This window comes from Pezoporus flaviventris, unplaced genomic scaffold, assembly GCF_033815535.1.
Source record: "Pezoporus flaviventris isolate CSIRO_AGI_PZ_B2104156 unplaced genomic scaffold, CSIRO_AGI_Pfla_v1 ptg000023l, whole genome shotgun sequence".
Taxonomy (NCBI): Eukaryota; Metazoa; Chordata; class Aves; order Psittaciformes; family Psittacidae; genus Pezoporus; species Pezoporus flaviventris.
The window spans coordinates 5,287,741-5,312,398 of record NW_026892571.1 but is presented as its reverse complement, the minus strand read 5'-3'; the positions used below and the strand labels follow the sequence as shown (position 1 = coordinate 5,312,398).

At 50.5% G+C, this 24,658-nt stretch overlaps 2 protein-coding genes across 3 annotated transcripts in view; one reads left to right on the top strand and one right to left on the bottom strand.

Moving 5' to 3' along the window:
* The window catches only part of DELE1 (DAP3 binding cell death enhancer 1), a 20,761-nt gene extending 6,525 nt beyond the window's left edge, over positions 1 to 14,236 (top strand). The window contains exons 5-12 of one of the 2 annotated variants that reach the window (XM_061456467.1): positions 2,211 to 2,266; positions 3,823 to 3,916; positions 4,632 to 4,774; positions 5,532 to 5,690; positions 6,596 to 6,688; positions 9,974 to 10,130; positions 10,474 to 10,738; positions 14,099 to 14,236. In XM_061456467.1, the coding sequence (XP_061312451.1) occupies positions 2,211 to 2,266; positions 3,823 to 3,916; positions 4,632 to 4,774; positions 5,532 to 5,690; positions 6,596 to 6,688; positions 9,974 to 10,130; positions 10,474 to 10,730 (959 nt within the window). In that variant the 3' untranslated portion in view covers positions 10,731 to 10,738; positions 14,099 to 14,236. The other variant, XM_061456465.1, reaches the window with a different exon arrangement.
* PCDH12 (protocadherin 12) lies at positions 13,624 to 24,658 on the bottom strand. The gene is made up of 4 exons (XM_061456450.1): positions 21,579 to 24,658; positions 20,816 to 20,910; positions 19,522 to 19,673; positions 13,624 to 14,475 (listed from the first exon to the last, which is right to left on the bottom strand). The coding sequence occupies exons 1-4, from the start codon at positions 24,507 to 24,509 to the stop codon at positions 14,111 to 14,113; spliced, it is 3,543 nt and encodes a 1,180-aa protein (XP_061312434.1). The 5' UTR covers positions 24,510 to 24,658; the 3' UTR covers positions 13,624 to 14,110.

Here is a 24,658-nt window from a genome sequence, read left to right as displayed (position 1 = left end):
TTTTCCTTTTCTACTGAAGGAACCTAAGCGTTGTGTTTACATTGTGTCTGGTATTGAGGCAGCTGCTCTGAAACAAGCAAGTGTTACACGTCACGATATCCATGAAGAGGTTTGATTCGTGGCTTGCTCAGCCTCAAAGGTGAATTCTGAGAGAATTCACTAATCTACTCCTTCGGGAGATGGAACTGGGTGCCAGGATCAGTTGGTCCCTGTGTTTTCTTTTAGATGACTTTATGCTCTTTGGGATTGGTAACTCATAATGTGGGGAGATTACTGGGATTAGGGTTAGGAGAAGGTTCCACTGGTAGAGGGAGATGAGACAGTTCCACAGGCTGATGGAATTTAGAATGAGCTTCTGTTTATTGTTCATGGGGTTTGTCCAAATTACACCATGTTTTCTCAGTAACTGAGGAGTCTCTGATTTAGAAGGAGGTGTCTGTGCCAAAAGTAAAGTTTCTTGAAAGCATGAATGTACTAATGTTGAAACAAATTCGTGGAATTTGCTGTTGTACCTATAGCAAAAGAACACAAATTACATCATGAGGGAGATAACTGAGCAAGAGACAGTGTTCAGTGAGAAAGAGCAGACAATTGTATGCCTGGTCTCAAAATAAATGTAAAGCCTAACTAATAAATTCACAGATTACATTACTTTTGGTGGAATTATGACTAGAAATCATGCTTGCCAGAGCGACCTTGCTTGTTGGGTGAGTGGGGCTTGTTCAGATAACATACATTTTAATACAGCCAAAGGGGAATTGTTTATCTGGGAATAATGAAACTGCAGCTGGAACACAGGCCACAGCTTCATGTGCATTGTAAGAAGCTGCAGGCACTGCAAGAAGCAACCCTGCCTGTTGCACATTTGTTTCTGCCAGCACAAGTGCTTGTGTAGCCATGTAGTGCAAGGAATCAAGGGATCAGGCCCCTGGAAGGACTGATAATGGTTGTTTATTCATATTAGCTCCCTGCTCTACAGCCACACAGCTTGAGAGGGAAACATAGGGAGAGCATAGCTACTTCTTGTGTTAGCAGCACTGGCTTGAAGTGATCCAGGCTTCAGCACCTGGTGTTAGGTGCCTGGTGGGATCCAGCTCCTTCTGGTGATTCAGGTTAAAAATAATTGGCCTCAGTCAGCCCTCGCCTGTTCGTCCTCCTTGCTGGAGGTCACCATCCTCTTAGAGTAGCTGGTGTAAATGCCTGTGTAATCACTTCCAGCCCAATTCTGTTAAGAGCAAGGTGGCTTAGCTCTTGCTGGAGATGTTTTCATTAGATAATTCTGTTTGAAACTGGTGAGATAGTGACTGAACACATGGTTGTGCTACCTTATCTGAGAGGGCAGCAATGAGCAAGTGGGGAACATTGGGGTGATAACCCAAGCCTGCATCCGGTGCAGCCAGAATCTGATTATCTCCTTGCACAAGCAGAACTGTACCTGGAAAGAAATTACCTGGAAGAGGAGCTAGGGAGGCAAAGCACCTGCGGGTACAATGCCCTGAGCAATGGGAATTGGAGCACAGCTCTGAGAGATGCAAACTAGGCAGGTATGAACGTGAATAAGGAGGCAATTTTACCCTTCCTGGGGAGAGGGTTCACACTTCAATAACAATGTCAAAAATTCCAGGAACAGTGGCAGAAAGTCATAAAATTCATCAACTTGGGCAGAAAGGTACTTCAGTTGAAAGACATGGACAGGGCAGGGTCTGTTTAGAATCCCAGAAAGAATCAAGAGGGATTGATTAGTCATATCAGGGCTTTCGAAAGGAGGATGGTCTTTTTAGTAGAGGCAAAAAAAGCTTAGAAAAGCCAGTGCCTGGTAGCAGAAACCAGTTGTATTTTAATTTGAAATGAAGCACAGAGCTTTAAGCAGCAATTGCAAGTTCCTGGAATAATCTTTGAGGGGAAGCAGGAGATTTTCTACCTTTTGGTGGCTTCATATCAAGAATGGGGCCTTTCTGGAGGAGGTGTATTATTGCTGCAGGCTATAGGACTGTAATCGTGTAGCACTTGGTTGCTTTGGTACAAAGGTCGAATTCGTTGGTGTTCCTTCTGTTCTTAGTGCCCCTGACTGAGTGGGCGATCAGTCCTCTAGGAAAGAGCTATGGAATAGAGGGGATGGGAAGAGGAGGAAGAGGCAAAGGTACAGCCTTGCTTAACCCTGCTTTTTTTTTTTTTGTTTGTTCTTTTTGTTGTTTTTTTTTTTAATGCAGGAGAGTTCCACATCCCTGAGAGCTCCAGTCTGGGGCCAGTTCTCCACCATGCAAAGGTATACTTTGATTTTTCACACCCTCTGTCTATACCTGAGACCCCTTCCCTACAGGAAGCCATCTCATTGTGACCCCCAGCACAGCCTGAGCAATCCACTCACTGTTTCCTGCCCTGTGCAGCTGGAGGACAGGAGAAAGGGGGATGTGATGTGCTGCCCTCTGCTTTAGCCAGAGCAAAGTTCCAGGAGCTACAAACTGGCATCCCCATCCTTTTAAGATGTCTGTGTAACAGGGCTGCTAGTAGAGAAGAGCTGAAACAAAATGGAAAACCCCTTTCCAACAGCACCAGTCTGTTCCTGTGTATTTGCATTTTGATGCAGTCTTTCAGTAGGTGATTACATGTGGTTGCTATTTTGGTTTTTACCAGACAACCCATGACTGGAGAAGGTAATGTCACTCTGCCTAAAGCTGCAAATCAGGACTGGCTGTTGGCTGTTATAGAGAGGAAAACACTTTGGGTTTGAAGAGGGTGCATCAGCTTGAGAGTCACAAGGCCATAAATTATGTTATTGTTCCTGCTGTGATTAAACCTGCTAATTCCTTGCAATTTACAGTCTTGGGTACAGACAATCCTTATTTTACAAATCAGTCAGCTGAGCTATTGCTCAAGGACACAATGAACAGAGCAGGGAGCAAATTGGGTGTTTAACAGAGTAGATTCCTCACTTAGATGTGCAATGACTCTGCTCCCACCCCAGAAAGGCATTTGCTTGCTCTGCTGAGGGGGTGACCATCAAGCTGCCCATCCTGGGAGGTGCCACTTCTTGGGGGGGCTTAGGAAGAGTCTGTAGCTCATTCGTAGGTCGTGGGGCAGGTCTTGAGAGAGGAGGGGAGTCGGTCCATGTCTTGTCCTCTTGTGAGCAACTCTGAGTGCTGGGTGAGGAGTAAAGCTGTTGGGTGACAAGGGGCATTTTTGCTGCATGACTTCCCGAGCGTGGAGGCACCTCAGCTCGTGTGCAGTGTGCGCTGCTGCCGCTCGATGGCACTACCTTTGTACGCAAGCTGGGAAGCTACAGCCAGGCTTATCCTCCTCCGACCTCCCAGAGCTGTGCTGAGGTAGAAGATACTGTTCGTTACTGAGAAAGAAAAGACATTGTCTCTGCTGTGCAGGGTTTCATTAGGCATGTGCAGTGGTTGGTAAGTTGACAGTGTGGGCTCAGCTTGAATTGTTTAAAGCATATACAGATACATCAGTGCCTGTTTGTGCTGTTGACGTGATGTGGGAGAGCGAACAAGGGTTAGCGTTACTTTTGAAGGGGGGAGTTAGGAGTGATATCAGGTATTTGCTGAATTCTGACAGGTCTGATGATGTTCTCTGAGAGGCTAAGGCAAGCTCCCTGGCCTGAGGGGAGGTAAGCAGTGTCCGTACAGCTTCCCTAACTAGATGGCTGTGTAGGACACAGAGGGGTTTTTTATGGACGCATGACAGCAGATTACATCACCCTCTTGATAACTATAGTACAGTACCAGTGTGTCTGACTGCTTGTTTCTAAGAATCTCCTACAGGATTTGTATGGTTTTGCTGTCTTAACAGCTTGCTGCTTTAACTCCTCAGGGTGACCCAGCCCAGCGAGGGCATTTGGAGGAAGCTGCTTTCCAGTTGCAGCAGATTTTCCGGATTGATATTTCCATTGCATTGAATATCCTCGGTAATGTGGACTTGGATTTGTTGTGTCCTTAAACCACACATTTCTCTTTTTGGAGGACCTCCAGATCGTTGCAGGTCTTCTGTGAAAGCAGAGATGGCTTATACCCAAGCTGAAGCCTCCTTTCAGCACTCAACTGTGCTTTGAAAGATTTATTGCCCTTTGTCCCATCCTGCCACCTGATTTATGTCAGCATATTTAAATGCAGGCTTGGTTGAAGCCTGCACTGTTGTTCTGACATCTGTAGTTGGAAATTAAGCCATCTCTGTTTTTTTTGCATGAGATGTCATCTCCTTTTATCCTTTTTTATTGTTTGGGATCGCAGGCTTCCTGGCAAGCTGAAAAAGCAGTTGCAGAATTGCAACTCTTAAGAAGAGACGAAGGAAGATGCAGTGACCTAAGAAAAAAGGCTCTGCCCTATATACACACCACTAGCAGCAGCAGTGAAAAGTGAGCTGCTTCTGTGCAAACTATACATTGTGTTAGCCCATTATCCTCGGTTGCAGTGAGCCTAGAAAAATTCCTGAAAGGCAATGCTGCCATTTTTCGTATGGAAACTTTGGTTCTGTGGCAGGAGGGTGGCTGAGCCAGCTGGACATGGCAAGGAGCACTTGGCATGGGCAAAGGAAGACCAAGTAGCTGTGGGGAATGTTGCTGCATGTGAGGCTTCATTCTGTCCATGCTCTTTTCCCCTCTTTTCACATGGTGCTCTTCTCAGGGATTGAAAGCATGAGAGCTGGCCATTCCAGGATAGCCTATACCTGCTTCAAACTGGCAGCAGATCGAGGCTACAGCAAAGCCCAGTTCAATGTGGGTCTGTGTTACGAGCATGGCAGAGGCACGGAAAAGGACTTGGAAAAGGTATCCACTGCTTGTAGGGTTGTGTATGTGCGGCACAGAGCAGGAGAGTGGTCTCTGTTGGGTACACAGGCACTTTTCTCCTTTTGCATGGGTTTGACAGCCTCTGAAGTCCATTAGAAAATGCTGGAAATAATACAGAGTGCTGGTTTACAGTGCTGGCTTCAGCATCACAGATCCCCTCAGAGATGTGCTCCTGAAATCTCTTTTCTGATAGCTGCTGAGGTCTTCTCATAGGTACTCAGCCTATGCCACTAACACCCAGAAGAGTACCAAGGAGAAACCTGTCATGTTGCTGTATTTAAAACACCACTCCACATCTGAGGGATTTGTACATCTTGAGCCTTCGTGTTTGGGTACCTTAACTACAGCCTGCCACCTAGTGCATGCTGGTTGTACTCAGCATCTTTTGTGGCTGGAAAGAGGCAAAAGAGGCTTGTTTCGAGTGATTGTGTAGATCCCCCTTAGCACACAGTAAGCTTGAGTATTGTTGACCCAGTGCCAGCCTCTTCAACACAGGGAGTTTTGACTAGAGAAGGCAGTGTGGTTAGAGGGCTCTCAGATAGTTGCAGTTCACTGTCTCACTTGAACAATCTTATGCTCTTCAGCAGGAAAGTGTGGGAGAGCTGCTGGGGTAAGTGTCCAGCTGGTGATAGATCTAGACAGAGAGGTTACGCTTATCCTGGCCAGAGGGGAGTCATGTCATGTTTGAGGGCATAGATTACCTGATAAACACACAAGTGTGTTTATCTTTTTCCAGGCAGCTTTATATTACTACCACGCAGCCAGCAGCCGTCACCCCATGGCACAGTACCGCTACGCAAGATACCTCTTATGCCACAGACCTGAAAATGAGTGGGACAGGCATCAGAAGGCAGTGACTTTCCTGGAGCAAGCAGCAATGGCTGGCATTACAGAGGTTAGTGTCTACAGTATGGGAGTTCATAGGAGAGAGCCAGCAGAGATCCCTGTTTAAAGGATTTAAACCTAGACATCCTAGAAAGCAGCATCTGTGGGAGTGGAAGCAAAATCCTTCCAATATATTTACACTTATAATAGAGTATGGAAGACAGCCCTGCCTACACATGGGGGGCAGCTAGGTACCCACTGTGTCAGCTGTGTTGGTTGTCTGTTCTGCTGTTGAGCTTTTTAATGGGGCTCTTAGATCAGACACCTAGATCATACCACTGCCTTAGGAAGACTGACCTACAGTTGCAAATGTAGCTCTGTGTTTCACCTCCTCTCAATTCCGAGAATACAGGTTGCTTGGGTGGAGGAACTTCCATGAGATGCTTTAAATAAGAACAGATCCTCATTTTGTATCTGTGACTTGTCAAGATGATTCATCTGCATGGATATGCCTGCCCTCCTTTCCCACTCTTCAGGAGATGCATTTAGGCATGTGCCATCTTGTGTGGCGAACGCCAGTCGTTCTGGCAGTGACTGTACCTCATGTAGCACACTGTTCCAGGAAGTGCATCTGCTGTCTGTTACGGACAGCTCACGAGTAGGAGCTGTTCTCTGGCTCTGACTTCCACAGTACAGTTTGAAATTAGGTTCTGGGTCGTAAGGTGTTACTGTGGTGATGTTAACTGCACCTATAGTGCAGTTCTGTAGATCCAATGTGATTTTTGTGTGTTGACCATGTCAGACTGATTCTTTCTAGGACAGTCCCCTTTTCTCTCCCCAGGCTCTGCAGCAAGCAGGGTACTTGGCACCCTCATCTTGCCACAGTAACCCACCATTTGAGCAACTTGCAAAATCAGTAAAAGAAAATGAAGGGGGGAAATCCTGGCTGATTTCTACCATGTGGCTTTGTTGCAGGCACAGGCGTATCTTGGAGTATTCTACATGAGGGGGCTGCAACCTAAGGAAAAGAGAGGTCTAAAGTACCTGCTGCTGGCAGCGAAGAACGGTGTAAGTAATCCCTCTACAAGCTATGATTGTTCTCAGTTCAGGATCACTGCAGGTTACAGATGGCAGATTTCAGGGCTTCTTGGAAATGGGAGCAGGTGTCAAGATCTTACTACAAAGTCTGAAAAGACAGTGTGGAGCCTTGGTGCATCTTGGAGAGGAAGGAGGCCCTGGGGCACAGACCCTACAAAACATGAATATAGGAACAGTCTTAGTGGGTTGGAGTAGTTCTTACAGCACCAGTGCTTGTATTCATCCAGCGTAATTTTACAGGATTCCTGTTAATGGAGCATCTACACCCTCTTCAGTCAAATTCTTGCACTACTGTATCATTTTGAGAACTTTGCTGTGTCTATCTCAAATCTGTTCTTCAAAATTGGCCTGTTATTTCTTGCCTTCTGCAGAGAGGATGAAAAGACTATTGCTGTTTCTTTGCAGGAACCTTTAACATACTCGAGTCTCCATTCAGCCTTCCCTCATTGCTGCAGTTTCTCTTCACGCCTCGTGTTGTCAAGATCCCAGATCATTTTCTTGCTTGCACTTTCCCCTGGTGGCATATTTTTTTGATGGGCAGTGGCACAGTCTTGGCATAATCCTGCTCCTGAACCCGCAGCAGCACTTAGGGGAGCAGCAGAATGACATCCCACGTCTTGCAGCCAGGTTTCTGTTTCTTTACAGCACTGCAACATTGTTCACTCGTTTTCAGCTTGCACTGCATTGTAATAGCTAGGTTTTTCTGAAGAATTGGTCATTTTAACTTCAGTTCCCACAGCTTTTGTGCAATGGAAAATAATGAATAGCTATTCTTTCTTCTGGCTAATACTTGTGGTTCTGTCCCCCTTTAGTATGTTTTCTCCAGGTCATTTCTTTTGCAGGCTGCAGAGTGCTAGTTCAGTTTGTCTCTCCGTGTAGTTAAGCTGTTTCATTGTGCTTGTCAGTCTTTCTATTTTTTCTTTGGTCTTCTTTGACCATTTTAAGGTGCTTGGACTAAAGCTGGGCTCAGAATGGAGGTATGCCAGGGATCTGACATAATGAGATCCTCTGCTTTGTTCTGCATAGCCTTCTGATGATTCCTAATATTATTGGCCCTTTTGCTTGCCACTGAGCAGTGATTTGGTGGTTTCAGGGAACTGTCACAGTGACTCACAAATTTCTTTCTATAAGCACTACTTGGCATTTGTCAACAGTAAGTTTTCCTCTGCGATTGTGTTGTCCACTCTCAAGTCTTGTGAGATCTTCTCTGATTAATTCTTGACAGTAAGTTTGAGCACTCTGAGTGACATTACATCACTTGCAAACTTTGCCACCTCGGTTTTCACCCACTTCTCAGAATGCACTTGGCCACAGCAGCTCAGATACCATGATAACAAGATTTAATTCCAAATCTGCTAAAGATCTCTCGTAATCTGCATCATTGACTCCTTTTTCCAGCCTGACCTCAGATGTGGATGCTGCTCAGTGTAACAGTAAGTGTCATTTACTGAAGGCCTTGTAAGAAAACAGAAATCTAGCAGGTAATTGCAGGTCCCGGGGGTGCCCCTCAGTAGGTCAGTGTTTTGGTCACAGCCATGATGGTTCTCAGAACCCAGTCGTCTTTCCCTGTCTCTGCTTCCCAATGAATGCTGGCTGTGGATGTACCACAGCCTCATCTTTGGTGACAGGCTTGTGCATCAGCCCCCCCCACACGTTCTTCTGGGAGCATAGACCATGTGTACGTTCTTTTCCCAATACCCTGGAGTAGGAGTTTATGTTTAGTTGGGTAAAAGAACACTGGATATGGGTGAAGCAAGGACAGCGCCATTCAGCTACAACTCCAGAAAGGGAAAACAAGCACAAGAAGTCGTGGGTTCAGTGTTTCTCTTTCAGGTTGTTGTTCTCAGACTGAGAGCTCTGACAAGTGTTCTTCCAAATACAACAGTGCTTCAGAGAGCTGCGTTCTACTTTGCTTACCACTTTTTATCCTCCCTTATTCTGTGTGTGCAACCATAGAATATAGAAAAACATATTGAAAAGGGTTATAGAACTGAGTCTGACCTTCAGATGTCAAAGGATATCACAGTCACTTATGCCATGCTAATCTGGGGATCGCTTCTCCTTGTGGTCTCTTCTTAGAGGTGTTCGTCATCTGAGAGACGGCTACTGGAATGCTTCTTATTTCACCCTGTCTCTTGTCACATCTGAAGTGCCAATCCTTCAACGTGTTTATCTCATCTCTGGAGAAGTTTATGGCTGTCATAAGCTGAGACTTGCAACATTTTACAAAGCACCCACTCACTGAGTTCTCTACTTGCCTCTACGAGCTCCATCTCAGACAGCAACACTTGCAATATGTTCATTTCTCATGGCTTTATTAAAACTTGTTACTTGCTTTTTTTCCTTCTTTATTTGCAAAGCCCTGCTTAGATCATGTTTCTGACAGTCACACACTTCAAGTTCTGTTGCTGGCTTTTTGCTGGAAAAGGTCTGTGTGACCACTAGCCCATGCTGCCTTTTCAGTGTCTTCAGGACCATCATCTTGCTTTCATGCTATGTGAGATCCTTTTTCTCCCACTGGGTCTCAAAGATAAAGTGCACAGCCAACATGTAAACATATCACAGGTTTGGGTTTGGCTTCACTGACACACTTACAGTGACATCCTCTGCTTTCTAGTTCCTTCTCAGCAGTTACCTGTCTTTAGTAGTTTTAGGTGCTTTTTCTCTAGCTCTTATTTACTTGACTTCATTTCTGCTGCTTGAGATTTCTTCTGGAATATAATCAAGTGGGGCTGAGCAAGACAGTAATGCACTGTTGTGCACTGCTGACCTGTTGCTACCAAGGGGAATCTTTCAACCCTTGGCAGCAAGTACCTCTGTGGCATTTGTTATGTTTGTACAAGACTTCAGTGTGAACTGTAGTTGGGCAGTCCACAGGGCGTGCTCAGAGTTTGGGTGTGATCAGGATGTGGGTGCAGTCAAGGCTGCCCATATCCCCTTAGCTCTGACCCCTGAGACAATCGGGATGCTCTGCAGAGGCAGCTGTTCCTTTGTTCCTGTGACACAGGCCTGGATGTGGAAGGAAATCAGTGAATCCTATTGGAAAAGGATAGGAAGGAGTGGAGTCAGAGGGAGCTGGTAAGAAATTCTGCTTCACTGTGTGCTCTGAGAAGGGACTAAATTACTGAAGATATGGTCTGAGGGATAAAGGAGTAAACTTTAAAGTAGGTGTTAAAGACTCTCTGTTCTCTTTTCATGTGCTGTCATCACTTCTCCATCGTGTGGGGCTGATTGCTGTGCTATCTCTGTGGCTAGGATGCCCAAAGCAGGTACCACGTGGGTGTTTGCTATGAGAAGGGCCTTGGAGTGCAGCAGAACCTGGCGGAAGCAATGAGACACTACCAGCAATCAGCTGCTGCAGGGAACAGGAGCGCTCAGGAGAGACTTCGAGTGTTACAAGAGGAGGTGGAAGGTACCAGGGGCAGCAGGGGACACGGGTGTGTGGGACTGCATGGGGAACTAACCCATAAAAGTGGGGCCTGTACTGCCAGAGGAAGGGTAGCAGAGAACCATGGCAAAAAGGAGTCCTCTGCTGAAGGGAAGGGAGCAATTTCAGTTCATTCTTCTTCTTACCAGCTGTTTCCAAGTTGAGCTGAAGTGGAGCATGCTGGGACATCTAGTCTAGGTCATGCTTTGCCTAGAAGAGTTGGACTAGGTGATCCTTGAGTTCCCAACCTGATATTCTATGTGTCTACAGAGAAACCATTCCCCATAGAATGATGTGTCATTAATATCTCGGTTTAATGTACTTTCAGATGTGCAAACGAAGCATCCATTCCCTTCTGGAATGAGAGCCTCTTCCTCTAGCCCCAGTTTCTGGGCTATTGAGCCTGTGCATGTAGGCCACCACACCACCCAGCCAAGACAATCTGCCCTAACCCTGCCCCACTCATGGAGCACGGACGGACTCCACATGATGATGCTCAGTGGTGCAGGATGGAGCCGTGCCCTCGGAAATAGGGCAAGGCCACTGGAATTGCAGTGCTTGGAGCCCCACCACTGCTGTTACTAGTGCAGTAGGTAAGTGAAACGAGCAGGCAGAAGGGAAGGCAGCCCTTCTTAGTCTGTGTGGAGCTGGAAGCAGGCTGGCAGTGAGTGGAAAGAGAAGGCTGTTAATGGAACAGGAGGCAATTTTAAATAACAAGGTTTTGAGAATAAACCTTGTGATATTCTTACTCCACGATGTTGTCTCCCTACCTTCCAATACAAGGACATTTTTTATGCTCTTACAGTTCTGTATAGAGCTCCACCATCCCACAGTGATGTGGTCTAGGGCTGTCATTCCAGTAGCCCTGTGAATATTGCACGTAGTCCCCCAGTGAGGTTTACAAGCCACCATACGGTGTTGCTGGCAGCTAACTTTGTTATGGGCCTGGCCTGCACCCTCTGAGGCAATTTGATCTCACTTCAAGGCTAGCTATTCCCATAGTCTGAGATTCTCTCTATATTGCCATTGTGGCAGTTTAATTTGCTTTCAGACCTGTGCAAGCAAGAGTGAATTATTATTAGGGCACAGGATTTTGTGGGATATGGCTTATGGATCCACCTGTACTGGTGAGCATACTGGCTGGCCTCAGCCATCCTGCACTGTTCTCAGTGTCCTTTGGTCCCCAGTTCTTATTCCTTCAGCTCTGGCAGTGAGCTGTTCCCATGGGTACACCCCTTTGAGTCACAACAAGCCAGGTTTGCTTCAGAATTTATATTGTGTGTGTTTGCTAAGCACGCCTGCTCATTTTCACTGGAGTGGATAAGGGATGCTCCCAGCGGGCAGCCACCACTGTCAGGCAGACAGTGGCAAGCAGCTGGTATGATAATTCCTTCCACTGGGGCAGCTGAATCTGGAAAAAAGACATTTGTCCACACCAGTTTAAACTGGTTCAAGGGCATCTGTACAAACTGTCCGGCTTCCTGTAGCCAGGGTGCTCTGGTGCTTTGTGTAGATCAGGCTGTGAAAAACAAAGGCAATGGCCCCATCCTGAACTTGCTGTGGTCTCCATTCAGCAAAGGGAGGGGCACAGCCAGAGCTCAACACATCTGATTGTTCTAGTCTGGTCTCTCTTTCTGCTCAGACCAAACTTTCTTAGACCATTTCCTTTATCAAGCAGGATACAATTAGCAGGAAATTCCTCGGGTGGATTTCCTATTCTGTGATAATCCTCAGCATGCTTACGCCTTGGTCAGGACAGAGTAAGGGTTGTGTAGGGGGTTGAAAATAGTTTGCAGAATCAGGAAATTGAACCGAGAGAGAGGAATTTGTCTCCTTTTTAACCTGCTTATTATAGTGTATTTTGTGTTCTTTAATAGGCACATCAAAGTAAATTTCCAGAGGAAGATGCAAGGTTGTGCGGTGTGTTTGTCCTCTGTATGTGTTCCCAAGATGCAGAGGAATCCCACAGGGCTCCAGCTCCTCACAGTCACAGATCTGCCTCCCTTGTGGTTTGCACAGCTGCCTCTCAGTTAGAATTTGGCTCACTGTCATTGTTTCGGTGCAATGTTTTGTTTGTGAAACAGAACAGCAAGGTACTTCTGTTAGCAGCGCAGCAGCATAAGCAGGCTGGAGCAAACCCATCAGTGTAGTTCATTGCCAAAGATGGGGTGATCTGTAAATCACTTTGGAGTCTCTAAATACAACAGTGGGTATTTGGGATACTTAAGGAGTCTACCTGGGGAAATCTTACTCTGTTGCTTTTGTCATCTGGTCCCAAGACCAACAGGAAAGGATAACTTTCCCATTTCCTCTTCTTTAAATTACCTGTATGGTTGTCTGCTGCTGTGGCTCGTATGTGTCCACACTAAAAGAAGGGGACTGTCACCTCTAGCTGCATGGCAAGAAACACAGGTACAACAGTTGAGATGCTCCAGGATCACATCTGTTGGGTCGTGCTTCCTATAATTTTTAAATTTAACAGTAAAACAAAAGCCAAAAATACCACCCAAAGACACCTGATGTAGCAGCCCTACCACGAGCAGATCAGCTTTGGATAAACCTGTGTTGTGAACTGCAGCATCTATGGAGAAGCCAGGACAGTGTTTTCAGTGTAGAGCTGGTGAAGGAAGCAAGCAGTGTGTATAAACCACTGCTGGCCCTGCACTGCGGTGGAGGAAAGCTCTTCTCAGCCTCCCTTTTGTAGTCACTCTGCAAGCAATGCTGTTGTGTCCTGCTGCCATGGCTTACCCTCATTATTGTAGCTTGACTCTCCTCTCACTTGTACAGCTGCTTTGCCAACACACCCCAGATGTATTCTGGTGGTTCGTATCCTAGGTGGAAGACACAGACTGTGGTACAGAAGAGAGTGCCATGTGTGGATGATCCAGAAGCACTTACCTGCCATCCATGCACTGCTGTGTAAGCCTGCAGATGCACTCCAGATGCTTATGTTGTCTTTCCAACCTCTGCAAGTACAAATCCCCATGGTTAACAAGACCTGTGTGCTCCTTCTGTTGTTACTAATACCTGTACCTTAGTTTTCCTACACATTCTATTAGCCTAAAACTGTCTTATAGCTCACGTACACACAGATCAAAGTGAAAACCTGTAGTATGGTTGAAACTTGTGACTTGACTATTCCAAAACAGCGTTTTCACGCTTCTGTTTTCCCAGATTACCTTTGGCAGACTCCAGCCATCTGTTGTCTGCTTCTGAGCAAGGACTTTGCTCCAAAATCCAATGGCCTCAAAAGAGAGCATGGAGAAAGACGCTGTAGGCACCTTGTGCAGCCATAGGAGAGATGCCAGTGCTGATTTTGGGGCATTTTACAGAACGCCAAGTTCACACTTGTAGAACCACAAAAGCTGAAAACATCAGTGGGAGACAAGAGGCAGATCTCCTCTTTCTGAGATGCCATTACAGGCTTTCTGCAGCTATATCATCATGTCAGATACACTGCACTTTGCTCCAGAGATGGTAGTGTTTAAAAACCAACAATTTTATTTAAATAAGAACTGAGATCCTGGAGCCCAACTCTGCAGCATGCTGCAGACTCCAGGACTGCAGTATTTCATCGTCCATGGTGCACAGTCCGTGATCACATGGATGTAGCTGACTGGGTTGTGCTTGTGGTTAAACTAACAAGCCCATCCCCTCAGTCAGCCTGCCCTGGGAGGAAAGGGCCTTCCTGCTCTTGTGTGACTTGAGTGTGATGGTAAGTAAAGTGTAAGATGAGGATGAAAGGGGAGGAAAGCTGGAAATGCCAGAATGGGCAGGTAGAAGGGAAGTAAACAAGGTGAAATCAGTTGTAGAGAAATTCGATGGGGTGAAACAAAGGAAGAAATATGCCTGTTGTGATCAGTGTAGACACAGGTAATACAGTGACACAGTCAAAGCCCACATGTGCACCCCAGATGCAGAAAGAAGTCTGACTCTTTATCTCCTTATCACAGCCACCAAGCTGCCTACAGAACAGGAGCATCATCTTCCAGTCCAAGGCTCTTCCCACGTGCCGACAGCTGCCGCAGAAGCCCCGAGCCTGTTTCATTGTGGACTTGGACCTTCTGGGACAAAATCATTTCAAAGAGGGTGCTCATTTCGGAAAGGAAGGTGCTGGCCAGCCTTGTCCCAGCAGCATTCGAGTCAGCCCCAGCACCTTTGCCAAAGGTCTCAAAGGTCCTTGGTTTCTCCTGCCTTGCAGCTTCCTCATCCTGAGGTGAATGCAGAGAGTCAGGGGAGAAGACGTTGTCCTTGTAACTGCTGGTGAGTGGCAAGGAGAGCCGAGCCACCCATGCTGGGTCAGCAGCCGTCAGCCTCTTGAGGGCCAGCTCTGCAGGGAGTGAGAACAAGGACTGCTAGTGAGATGTGGAGTAGAGGAGACCATGGGAGAAAAGGGGTGGGAATAATGCTGCAAAATAAGGAGACTTCCTGAAACCAGCTGTGAGAAGACTGATTGTGAACAGGTCTAGAGATAAGCTACCAGCAGCATCATTCAAACCAGCAGCTAAAAAAAAACAAACCAACCAGAATTGGTTTCTATCTACTGGATTTTTGTTTTGCTTTTTAAATACAATAACCATTAGGATTACTTTGCTTTCTCATTTGTTGCAGCCTCAAGTGACACTTCACTAAATGGTTAGCAGAGTGAGGGTCAGGACTGGCTAAAGGGGAGACAACAATGGAAAGCTTTCAAGGGGGAGGTGTTGGCCAGAGAGAAGGTCAGTTATGGACTTCCCTGAAGGGCCCCTCTAGGGTGGGAATTTGCTCCTAAGTAGGCATGTTGAGACTGAAAAGAAATGGGTTATTGTGAAAACAGTAACAGAAGTAGAATGAAATTCTGGATTATAAAATGCACAGCTGGATGGTTGAAGACTAAGAACAGAAAACTGAGCTATAAAATAATCGTTCATCAATTGGAAACAGATGGGCAGTGGGAGCTGGCGTGGGTGGTGGCTGCAGGCTCAGTGTACCAGTAATGTGATTCTGCCCCAAAATCATAGTGTGTTGGTCAAGGTATTCCCTGTTGGCATGAAGACACAGCCCTGGTATTGTTAATAGGTCTGGCAAGATCTGGTTAGGGATATTACATAGAAATCTGATTATCCATCCTTAGGAAGGAGGATCTGCAATGGTAGAAGCACAGAGAAAAGTGTTGAGATGAAAACAGGAATGGGCCCAGGCTTACGTGATTGAGACCACAAGAGGTAGGGGTTGCTTAGCCTAAGGAAGCAGAAGCTCACCAGGGAACCGACTGCAACCTATCAGTATTTTGAGGAGTTAAGCACCAACAAAGGAAATCTCTATGCTTAAAATAGTGTTGGCAAAAGAAGTGATTATTACTGTCCATTAATAAACATATACTGGGAAATTAAAGGAAGGACCCCATAGCAGGGTGAGCCTGGAATAGCTTCCTCATCAGACAGCAGGGAAGGAAATGGGGGTTCTTGTTTTTAAGGTAGAGCTTTGCAGTTGGTAAACAAGACTCCATGACGCAGTGCACAGATGCTGCCTTCCAGCCCCACACTGCTGCATTTCCAACGTGTAACCTGGAACCCCTGGGAGGTTTGAAGTGACCTCCAGGCTTGTGAGACAAAGAGCAGCAAAACAAGGCCCTGATGTCTGTTCACAAAGCACAGCAGTCCCAATCAGATGGTGTCATGATAATAATTACGTGGCTCTGACTTACAAAGTGACCTCTGAAACGAGGGGCCCCATCCTGATGCACTTATCCTGCTGCTTCCAGAAGATAATCAATACCCTCCACAGCCTGGGACGTGTGGTCCTCAGTCCAGGTCTACTCAATCACTGAGACAAGTCTCCTTCCTCAGCCAGCTAAGTCATTAGTCTTTTTTCTCTGACAAACAACTGTGTCCTGGGGCAGGATGGGGGTGAGAGCTGGGCTTCAAACCCAGGAAGGAGAGATGCATTGCTTAGATTTGTTTCAGCTGAAGGCCCAAAATTCTTTTGTGTTGCTTAACTCCAGGATTTCTTTCCGCAATCTCCCTGTTTTCTTTCAGTCGCAGTGACTGTTCCGTAGGAGATTTCCCAAGCTGAATTCCCATGGTTTTGCTCTAAAATATCCTCAGTTCTCTCAGCCTGCAAGAAGCCACTGAGTTTCTGGAATATTTTGGTGCAGGGCACAGCAGTAGACTGCTCACTGCGGGAAGAGTCAGGACTCACGGTCGTGCGGCCATGAAACCTTGTCATTAGGTATGTTAAGACCAATAACTTTACTGCCTTACTGTAATGGTGTTTTGTGAGCAGGGGTTGTTTTTATAATCAATAAAGTTCTCTCTCTCATCTGCTGCTGTGAGCACTGTTTCACTGGTAGAGGATAGGTGGTAATAGATGGTACTGAGTGCTGAGAGTTCACCCCACAGCACGATGCTTTGCAGCATAAACAAGCCAAGAGCTGGCTGGGACAGATGACTCGTGCAGTTCCCCCCATTGAGAATAGCACAAAGGCCCAGACAGCCTCAGCCAGCTGCTCTGGTCCTCCAGAGCACAAGCAATGCTTCCTTCCTCCCCCTCTCAGGATGCAAGTCCACTTCTCTGTTTATGTTTGGGAGAGGAGGAAGGAATCCAGCAGCTCCGTCGTCTGCGCTCTGTTGCCTTTTTGGGAACATCTGGGCTCATGGTTAAGGTTCTTCACCACTGAACCAGGGCTTCGGTCATGTCCAGCACTACAGCACGGGCAGGAAGCCACAGGGCACAGCCTCAGCACTGGTGGTCAGTGAAATTTCAGTCAGTTGGAGAAAAGGTTGTTTTTCTATCAAATCCAAAAAGCATGGGAGGTGCCATCTCATGGATATGCCTCCCTGGAGCACAGATCTGGTGGGATGCTACCTGGCTGGGCAGGACTGGATCTGCCCGGATCTGCTGAGCAGATCCACCAGTTCCTTTACTGGGACTGATGCATGTCAATACACCCATGGTGGAGATGGAGCAGGGCACCTGTTTGCTCCCTGCTTTTGCCTGCAGGACCTTTACATCCAAGGAAGCTCATAGCTCTTATTTGACCCAGCCATTCCTTCATTTGCTCCTTGTTAGAATAAAAGAGCAGGAAGGCAAACAGAGAGCAGCAGCGTGGTTCTGCCACGCAAGAGCACAGAAAATGCCCAGCTCTGGCATCAAAACAACCACAGCAGCAATGCTCAATGAGCTCCTCTTGCTGTGGAGGAGCACAGAGGCTCCACAATGAAATTCCTGCTACAGGACATGAGTCAGCCCAACTCCTTCAAATTGAAATGCCAGTGGAAGAGATTTTTAGAACAAATCAATAAAAGGAACATGTAGAGAATGTCAGGCCCAGACGGGATTCACCCTGGAGTGCCAGAGGAACTCAGATACGAAATTGCTTGCTTTGTTAGCTGCTGTTGGTTAACTACTGCTTCAGATGAATACGGGATCAGAGGAAGGGAAGGTAGAAACTGTGACAGGAGCTTTTAGGTGTGTGAAGGTGAATGCGGTGCAGGCAGAATCACAGCAATCGTTACATGCAAGACCCGGCAGAGAGCTGAGTGCTCTTCAGAGCTGAGCTGAACTGACATTTGCAAGGTGGGGAAGTTGCAGATTTGTTGGCATCTTTGGAAGAGGTGGGTGAAGAGTCCTGGTTGACAGAGGACACCTGAGCTTGCACCAGCCAGGCTCACAGGGACCTGGGCTGTCTCTGCATTAACAGCCAGCTTCTGTTACAGACTAATACGTGTTCAAAGCAAGGGTAGGAATAAATCTTTCCCTCAAAGGGAGGTCATTAGGAAGTGCCAGAGTATCCATTCAACACAGTGATAAATGATGTGGAGAAGTGGATGGCGCTGGTGTTGAGGCCACTAAAACACCCAGTGCCACTGGAACACCCAACGTCATAAATCAGAGGGCTCCTGAAGGACCTAATAGCACTGAGTGCCATAGCAAAAAGTGGCTGGTGGGTTTCTGTGTCACCAACTATTGGATTATTGCCACAGGGAAGAGCACACCATGTGTTGATGACTCTCCCACCATGCAGAAGAGGGATTTGGGAGTTACCATGAACAGTCTGGTAACAACATGGGGCTCAAGCAGGATACGAATGAAGCAGAAACAAGAAGACCTCCTTATACCGCCAGTGTAGATGTACCCTGAACATTGTGCTCAGTTCTGGTCACTGCGTCTCAATAAAGATACACTAAAATGAGCAACAGGCCAGTGACAGGAGGCAAGCCTGGATGGAAACAGGAGCCTGATGGGGCTCAAAGGGCATGTAACAGCTTGAGGGGCTTGACAAGGGCAGCTTCACCTTTCTCACTCTGCATGGACCAGCAGACCATGAAACAAAGGGGCTCAGGCGAGTGAGGGAAACAGTTCACATGGTGCATAAGCTGCACTTCATCCCCTTGCAACAGAGGTCAGCCTCACAAATCAGCTGGAAAGGAGCTGATAGAATCATAGAACAGTTAGGGTTGGAGAGGATCTTAAGATCCCCCAGTTCCAACCCCCCTGCCATGAGCAGGGACACCTCACACTAAACCATGGCACCCGAGGCTTCGTCCAACCTGGTCTTGAACACTGCCAGGGATGGAGCATTCACAACCTGCCTGGGCAACCCATTCCAGTGGCTCACCACCCTTAGAGTAAAGAACTTCTTCCTTATATCCAATCTAAACTTCCTCTGTTTCAGTTTTAACCCATTACCTCTTGTCCTGTCACTACAGTCCCTAATGAAGTGTTCATCCCCAGCGTCCCTGTTCATGATACATGCACAGGAGGAAAGATCTACCAAGAGGGATTAAACTCATGAAACCCGAGGTGAAGCTCAGCAAGTGCCTTTGCTGTAAATTACCTGGTACCAAAAGCATAAGACGATTCATAGAATCCCAGCCTGGTTTGTGTTGGAAGGGACCTTAAAGCTCATCCAGCTCCAACCCCTGCCACGGGCAGGGACACCTTCCACTAGAGCAGCTTGCTCCAAGCCCCTGTGTCCAACCTGGCCTTGAACACTGCCAGGGATGGGGCAGCCGCAGCTTCTCTGGGCACCCTGTGCCAGCGCCTCAGCACCCTCCCAGGGAAGAGCTTCTGCCTAAGAGCTCATCTCAGTCTCCCCTCTGGCAGGTTAAAGCCATTCCCCTTGGCCTGGCCCTCAGGCCCTGATGAAGAGTCCCTCTCCCCCATCCTTGCAGCCCCCTTCAGACACCGGAAGCTGCTCTGAGGTCTCCACGCAGCTTCTCTTCTCCAGGCTGAACCAGCCCCGTTGTTCTCAGCCTGGCTCCACGCGTGTCCTGAGCCCCTGCACTGCCAGAGCCACCCCGGGAGCTGCGCTGTCCCCTGGCCCCCTGCAGCCGGTTCCGCCCCCTGCATGGTGCCGGTGTGTTCCTGAGCAGCCCCCCCGGTGCCTCCTCACCCGCCTGCGGCTCCAGCAGCGTCTCCAGCTCCTCTCCCACCAGCTGCTGCACCGAGAGCTCGAAGCCGCTCTCGGAGTCCCGGTCCTCGGCCTCGCTCTCCCCGTGCCCGCTGTCCTTGGTGCTCAGGCAGTCAGCGTCCGGCCCCGCCGCCCTGCAGGGACACAGCGCAACCCCAGCACTGCCCCTTTGAACGCGGTTGTCTTTATCCCCCGTGAAGCCACCCGGAGGGCATCCTCCCCGTGCATCGTTCACACCGAAGGAACCATCATCTCAGTCCCCACCACTTAACGAGCTCTGGGGCTGCCTGGTTTGGGGTTATGGGCTTTTTTAAGAAACAAACACATGAACAAAAGCACTGGGGTCAGGAGTGCCGCAGGTCCTCTGCAAAATGGGTCCTGGATGGGTGCTGGGTGCTTCACATCTTGTCCCAGAGGGGGTTTTATCCTTCTGCAGGGGTATCCTGAGCAAACAGCTGCTGGCTCTTCCCTGTGAGCTCAGGGGAGCTGAATTCAGGCTCCAGGTGAGGAGCATCACAGCCCAGCCCCAGCAGCCCCAGAGCTCAGTGCAGCTCTTCCTCATCATCCTCAGCAGATGGAGGTGGTGATGAGAAGGGTGCAAAAGCTGTGTCTGCCCATGTGCTGGGCATGTGGGGACAGGGGGGACGTGGCAAGTCAGTGATGAAGCCCTGGCATGTGCTCAAGAGCATTCACCCAGTGACGCCAACAGCGTAATTTAATAGGAATGCTATAGTTTGTCTTTGGGAACATCTTCAGCACACAGCTGGGATATCTCAGTCCTTCCCACCCCTACTGACAGTGTCTCCCTCAATTACCTCCTGGCCCTGAGACACATGTCCTGAATTCATGTCAACAGGCAACAGTACATCTAAGAAAGTACTCAGAACAATGCTAAAACTCATCCTTATGGTGCTGCCTTCAATGATGTGCTCATGAGTTCACCTCTCCATCATGCTTGAACACAGCAGTGCTCCCCTAGCAAGGATGGGCAGAAAGTTTGTGGCCATGGAGGTGCTCACGTGAGTAAGGAAGGAGCTGCCAAAGGTTCCCCAGGAAGGAGGCAAGGAGCAGCCCTGGATACCAACAGGGAGCCAGGACCAGAAGAGCACATTCATCCCCTGAAGGATGACCCCGGCCTCTGGTCAGCAAACCCAGGGTGAGGGTTTGCCCTATCTGCTGCCCTGGGAGGCTGTTGGGACCAGCAGGGCTGAAGCAGAGGCGGCAGAGACACAGGGGAATGGGGCACGGATACGGGAAGGGCTGAGCGCAGCCTTACCTGCTGCCGCTCTTGGCCGTGTACTTGTTTCCGCGGTGGTTGGTTTTGGGCTGGAACTGGCCCTGGTGCAGCAGGGACAGCAGCTGGGAGATTTGCTGCAAGGCAGGAAAAGGCTGTTGAGCCCCGGCGGTGGCCGCTCAAGCTGCTTCCTGCCAGGACGTCCCCCCCTCGGCCTTTTTATAGCGTTTCCTCCTCCTGCAGATGGTTCCGCATCCCCGCACAGGCACAAACAAGGGGCCGGGCAGCCCACCTGGTCCCCCCATGCTGCCCAGCCCTGCCCTGGGGAGGTGGGTGAGTGAGTCCCCTTCTCCCCATCACAGCATCCAGGCACAGGCACAAACAAGGGGCCGGGCAGCCCACCTGGTCCCCCCATGCTGCCCAGCCCTGCCCTGGGGAGGTGGGTGAGTGAGTCCCCTTCTCCCCATCACAGCATCCAGGGGAGGTGTGGGGAGACCCTGCCCGTGGTGGGGCGCCCGTTCACCTGCCCAGCCCCACTGCCGGGATAGGAGACCAACCAAAGACCATCAGGTTGCATGTTCCATGCCCCATCCCTGGCAGTGCTCAAGGCCAGGTTGGACACAGGGGCTTGGAGCAAGCTGCTCTAGTGGAAGGTCTCCCTGCCCGTGGCAGGGGTTGGAACTGGATGAGCTTTAAGCTCCCTTCCAACCCAAACCACTCTGGGATTGTGTGTTCCCACCACCCCAAACCTGGGCAAGGAAGGATTTGGGATATGGAGGGGATCAACACACGGGGCAGCTCCTACCTGCACCGGGGGTGACTCCATCGCGAACTCCCCGTTGGGGCTCTGCTCTGCCAGTGCCACCAGCGAGAGCCGGACCAGGCTCCTGAGGATGTGCTGGTGGGGCTGGGGCTGCCCAGGGGCCCCGGCACCCATGGGTTCGCTGGGTGGCAGCGGGGGCTCTCCCAAAGGCCCCTGCAGTGGCTTCACCAGGCTCTTGCTGTGCAGAGGTGCCTCCTCTTTCACTGCGTTCTTCTGCCTGTGGGGCTGGCAGGGCCGGCGCTGCAGGATGGGCAGGTCGAAGCTCTCCTGCTGCTCATCCAAGTCTTTTGGGGCCCTCTGGTTCCTCAGGGTCCTGTACAGAGTGGGGGTGAGGTGGAGAGGAGCCCCCGGCGCCGGCGAGGCTGTGCCAGGCGGATCCTCCTGGCAGGGCCGGGGGGGCTCAGCATCCTGGGGCCGGCCCCGGAGCAGCGGGACGAGGTGGATGTCTGCCTTCTGGATCTGCCTGTGGGGCTTCCTGAGGTGCTGCTGCCTGCGGGCGTCCTCCGCCTCCCTGCAGTTGTAGGCCATGCCGTCCTTCTTCTCCTTCTTACGCAAAGACAGGGTCAAAGCCAGAAGGAGAAGGCACCCTCCCAGGAGAGCGGCCATGCAGGTCACCACCACCACAGGCGGGCTCGACCACCCGGGATCTTGCGCTGAGATCTTGGAGAACGCTCCATGATTCCGGAAAACCAAGCGGAGCCGGGCCAGGGTGTGCAGGGGAACGTCCCCCGCATCGCTCACCCGCACCAGCAGCTCCCGCTCGCTGCCGGCAAGGCTGCTGGCGTTGCTGGTGTTGAGGAAGAGCTGCCCCAAGAGAGGGTCCAGGATGAAGAGCCCTGCATCTTCCCCCCCCACCAGCTCATACCGGAGAGCCCCGTTGGTGCCCGAGTCCACATCCCTGGCCACGATGGTGAAGAGGAAGGGAGGGCCAGCGCACGACACCAGTGTTGCATTGGTCACCGCTGCAGTCCCTTGGGTGCTCCCATTCCCGGGGACCACCCAGAGGCACCCTGTGTCTGCATTCACCAGCACGGAGAGCGTGGCTGTGCCTCCCACCAGCGCTGGTGCGGTGACGATGGGCGCGTTGTCATTCCTGTCGAGCACAGCCAGCCTGACGGAGGTGCTGGATGCCAGCCGGGGGTGGCCACCATCCTCTGCGGTCACCAGGAACTCCAGGCTCCTCATCTGCTCGTAATCGAAAGCCTGGAGGGCAAAAACATCCCCAGTGGTGGGGTCGATTGAGACCAGACTGGAGGCAGAGGAGTCTGGGATGCTGTAGGTGATTTTCCCATTGAAAGCCAGGTCGGGGTCGGTGGCGTGGACAGTGAGCAGCAAGGTGGGTGCTTCACTGTTCTCAGCAACAGCAGCCTCGTAGGTGGCCTTGTCGAAGGAGGGAGCGTTGTCGTTGACGTCGCTGATGCAGATAGTGAGGTGCTTCAGCACGGCCAAGGAGAGCTCGCCCTGGTCTCGCACCACCAGTGTCAGGTTGTACTCGGCACGCAGCTCCCTGTCCAGCGTGGCGTTGGTCATCAGCACGTAGCTGTGGCTGTTGGTCCTCTTCAGCCTGAAGTGCTCGTACCCCTGACTGAGGGAGCATTGCACTTGCCCGTTGTTCCCCGAATCGGGGTCGCTGGCTGTCACCAGAGCCACAAAGCTGTCCTTGGGGAGGGCTTCAGAGAGCACGGGCACCCGTGCAGCCCAGGTGACGTGGACATCGGGAGCGTTGTCATTGACATCCAGGACTTTGACCAGGACCTTGCAGTGGGCTGGGATGGGGTTGGCACCCAGGTCCCGGGCTTGCACATCCAGTTCATAGGCCTGGGTTTCCTCATAGTCCAGCGGGTGCCTCAGGATGATGCTGCCAGTGCGGGCATCGATGCTGAAGGTGCTGAGCACCTCTGGGGGTGCGTGCTTGCTCAGGCTGTACTCGATCTCCCCATTGGGACCCTGGTCGGGGTCGGTGGCTGCGACTGTCACAAGGAGGGTCCCGGGCAGAGCATCCTCCCGAACCTCGACCGTCAAAGAGCTCTCTGCAAAGACGGGGCTGTTATCGTTGGAGTCAAGGACAATGACTTTGATTAAAGCAGTACCTGATTTTGGTGGCACCCCATGATCAGCAGCTGTCAGCACGAGGTCGAAGGAAGAGTGCAGCTCCCGGTCCACCTCTTTGACCACAACAAGCTCCGCATGCCTTGTCCCATCCGAGCTGGAGACAACCTCCAGAGCAAAGTGCTCGCTGGGGGAGAGCGTGTAGGAGCAGCGGGCGTTGGGGCCGGCATCGGCATCCAGAGCTCGATCCAGCGGGATCCGCGTCCGCAGGGATGCGCTCTCCGACATCTCCAGCTCCAGCTGGGGCGTGGGGAACCGCGGCGCGTTGTCATTGATGTCCAGTACTTGAACCTCCACGTGGATCAGCGCCAGGTTCCGGGCGGCCAGGACGTCGAACGAGACCCAGCAGGGATCGCTGTGCCGGCACAGCAGCTCCCTGTCCACCCGCCCGGCCGTGCTGAGCACCCCATCCCCGCTCCCCACGAGCAGCGGGAACCCCCCGGGGGTCTCCATCAGCTGGAAGGTGTCCGCTGCATCGCCGCTCTCACCCCCCTCAAAGTGCTCGGCCAGGGTCCCTATCACGGTCCCCGGCGGCACCTCTTCGAACACCCGGTACTGCACCGTGAACGTGGCCACCTCCTGGGCATCGGCGCACAGGACCAGGTACCACCACAGCGCCGGGAGCTGCAGAGCGCAGCGGCTCAGCAGGAGCACGCTGCTGGCCAAGCGGCTCATGGCCGAGGGCTGCCCCGCCGCCCGCCGCATTCCCCGGCCGTCCTTAGGGCGACCGCGAGTGCTCAGCATCCTCTCCCATCGCCGCGTCCCGCAGGCGCCAGCCACCGGTTGGGAAGGAGGAGAAGTCATGAGCGAGCCCCCCAGGGGTTGTTCCCCTCCCCGCCATCACCGGGGACAGCCGAGAGCCAGCGGCCCCCCGGGCTGAACGGCTCAGCCCGGAGCAGAGGGACCAGCGCTGCCGCAGCTCCAGCCCGGAGCAGCGTCCGGCCGGGCCGGGG

What these genes read in the sequence shown, in the direction of transcription:
- PCDH12 (XM_061456450.1), bottom strand. Translation starts at nt 24,509, where the DNA reads ATGACTTCTCCTCCTTCCCAACCGGTGGCTGGCGCCTGCGGGACGCGG. An exon ending in ACGGCCAAGAGCGGCAGCAG is followed by an intron (nt 19,674 to 20,815) that starts GTAAGGCTGCGC and finishes GTGTCCCTGCAG; the next exon opens with GGCGGCGGGGCCGGACGCTG. An exon ending in GCTGCTGGAGCCGCAGGCGG is followed by an intron (nt 14,476 to 19,521) that starts GTGAGGAGGCAC and finishes CACTCCCTGCAG; the next exon opens with AGCTGGCCCTCAAGAGGCTG.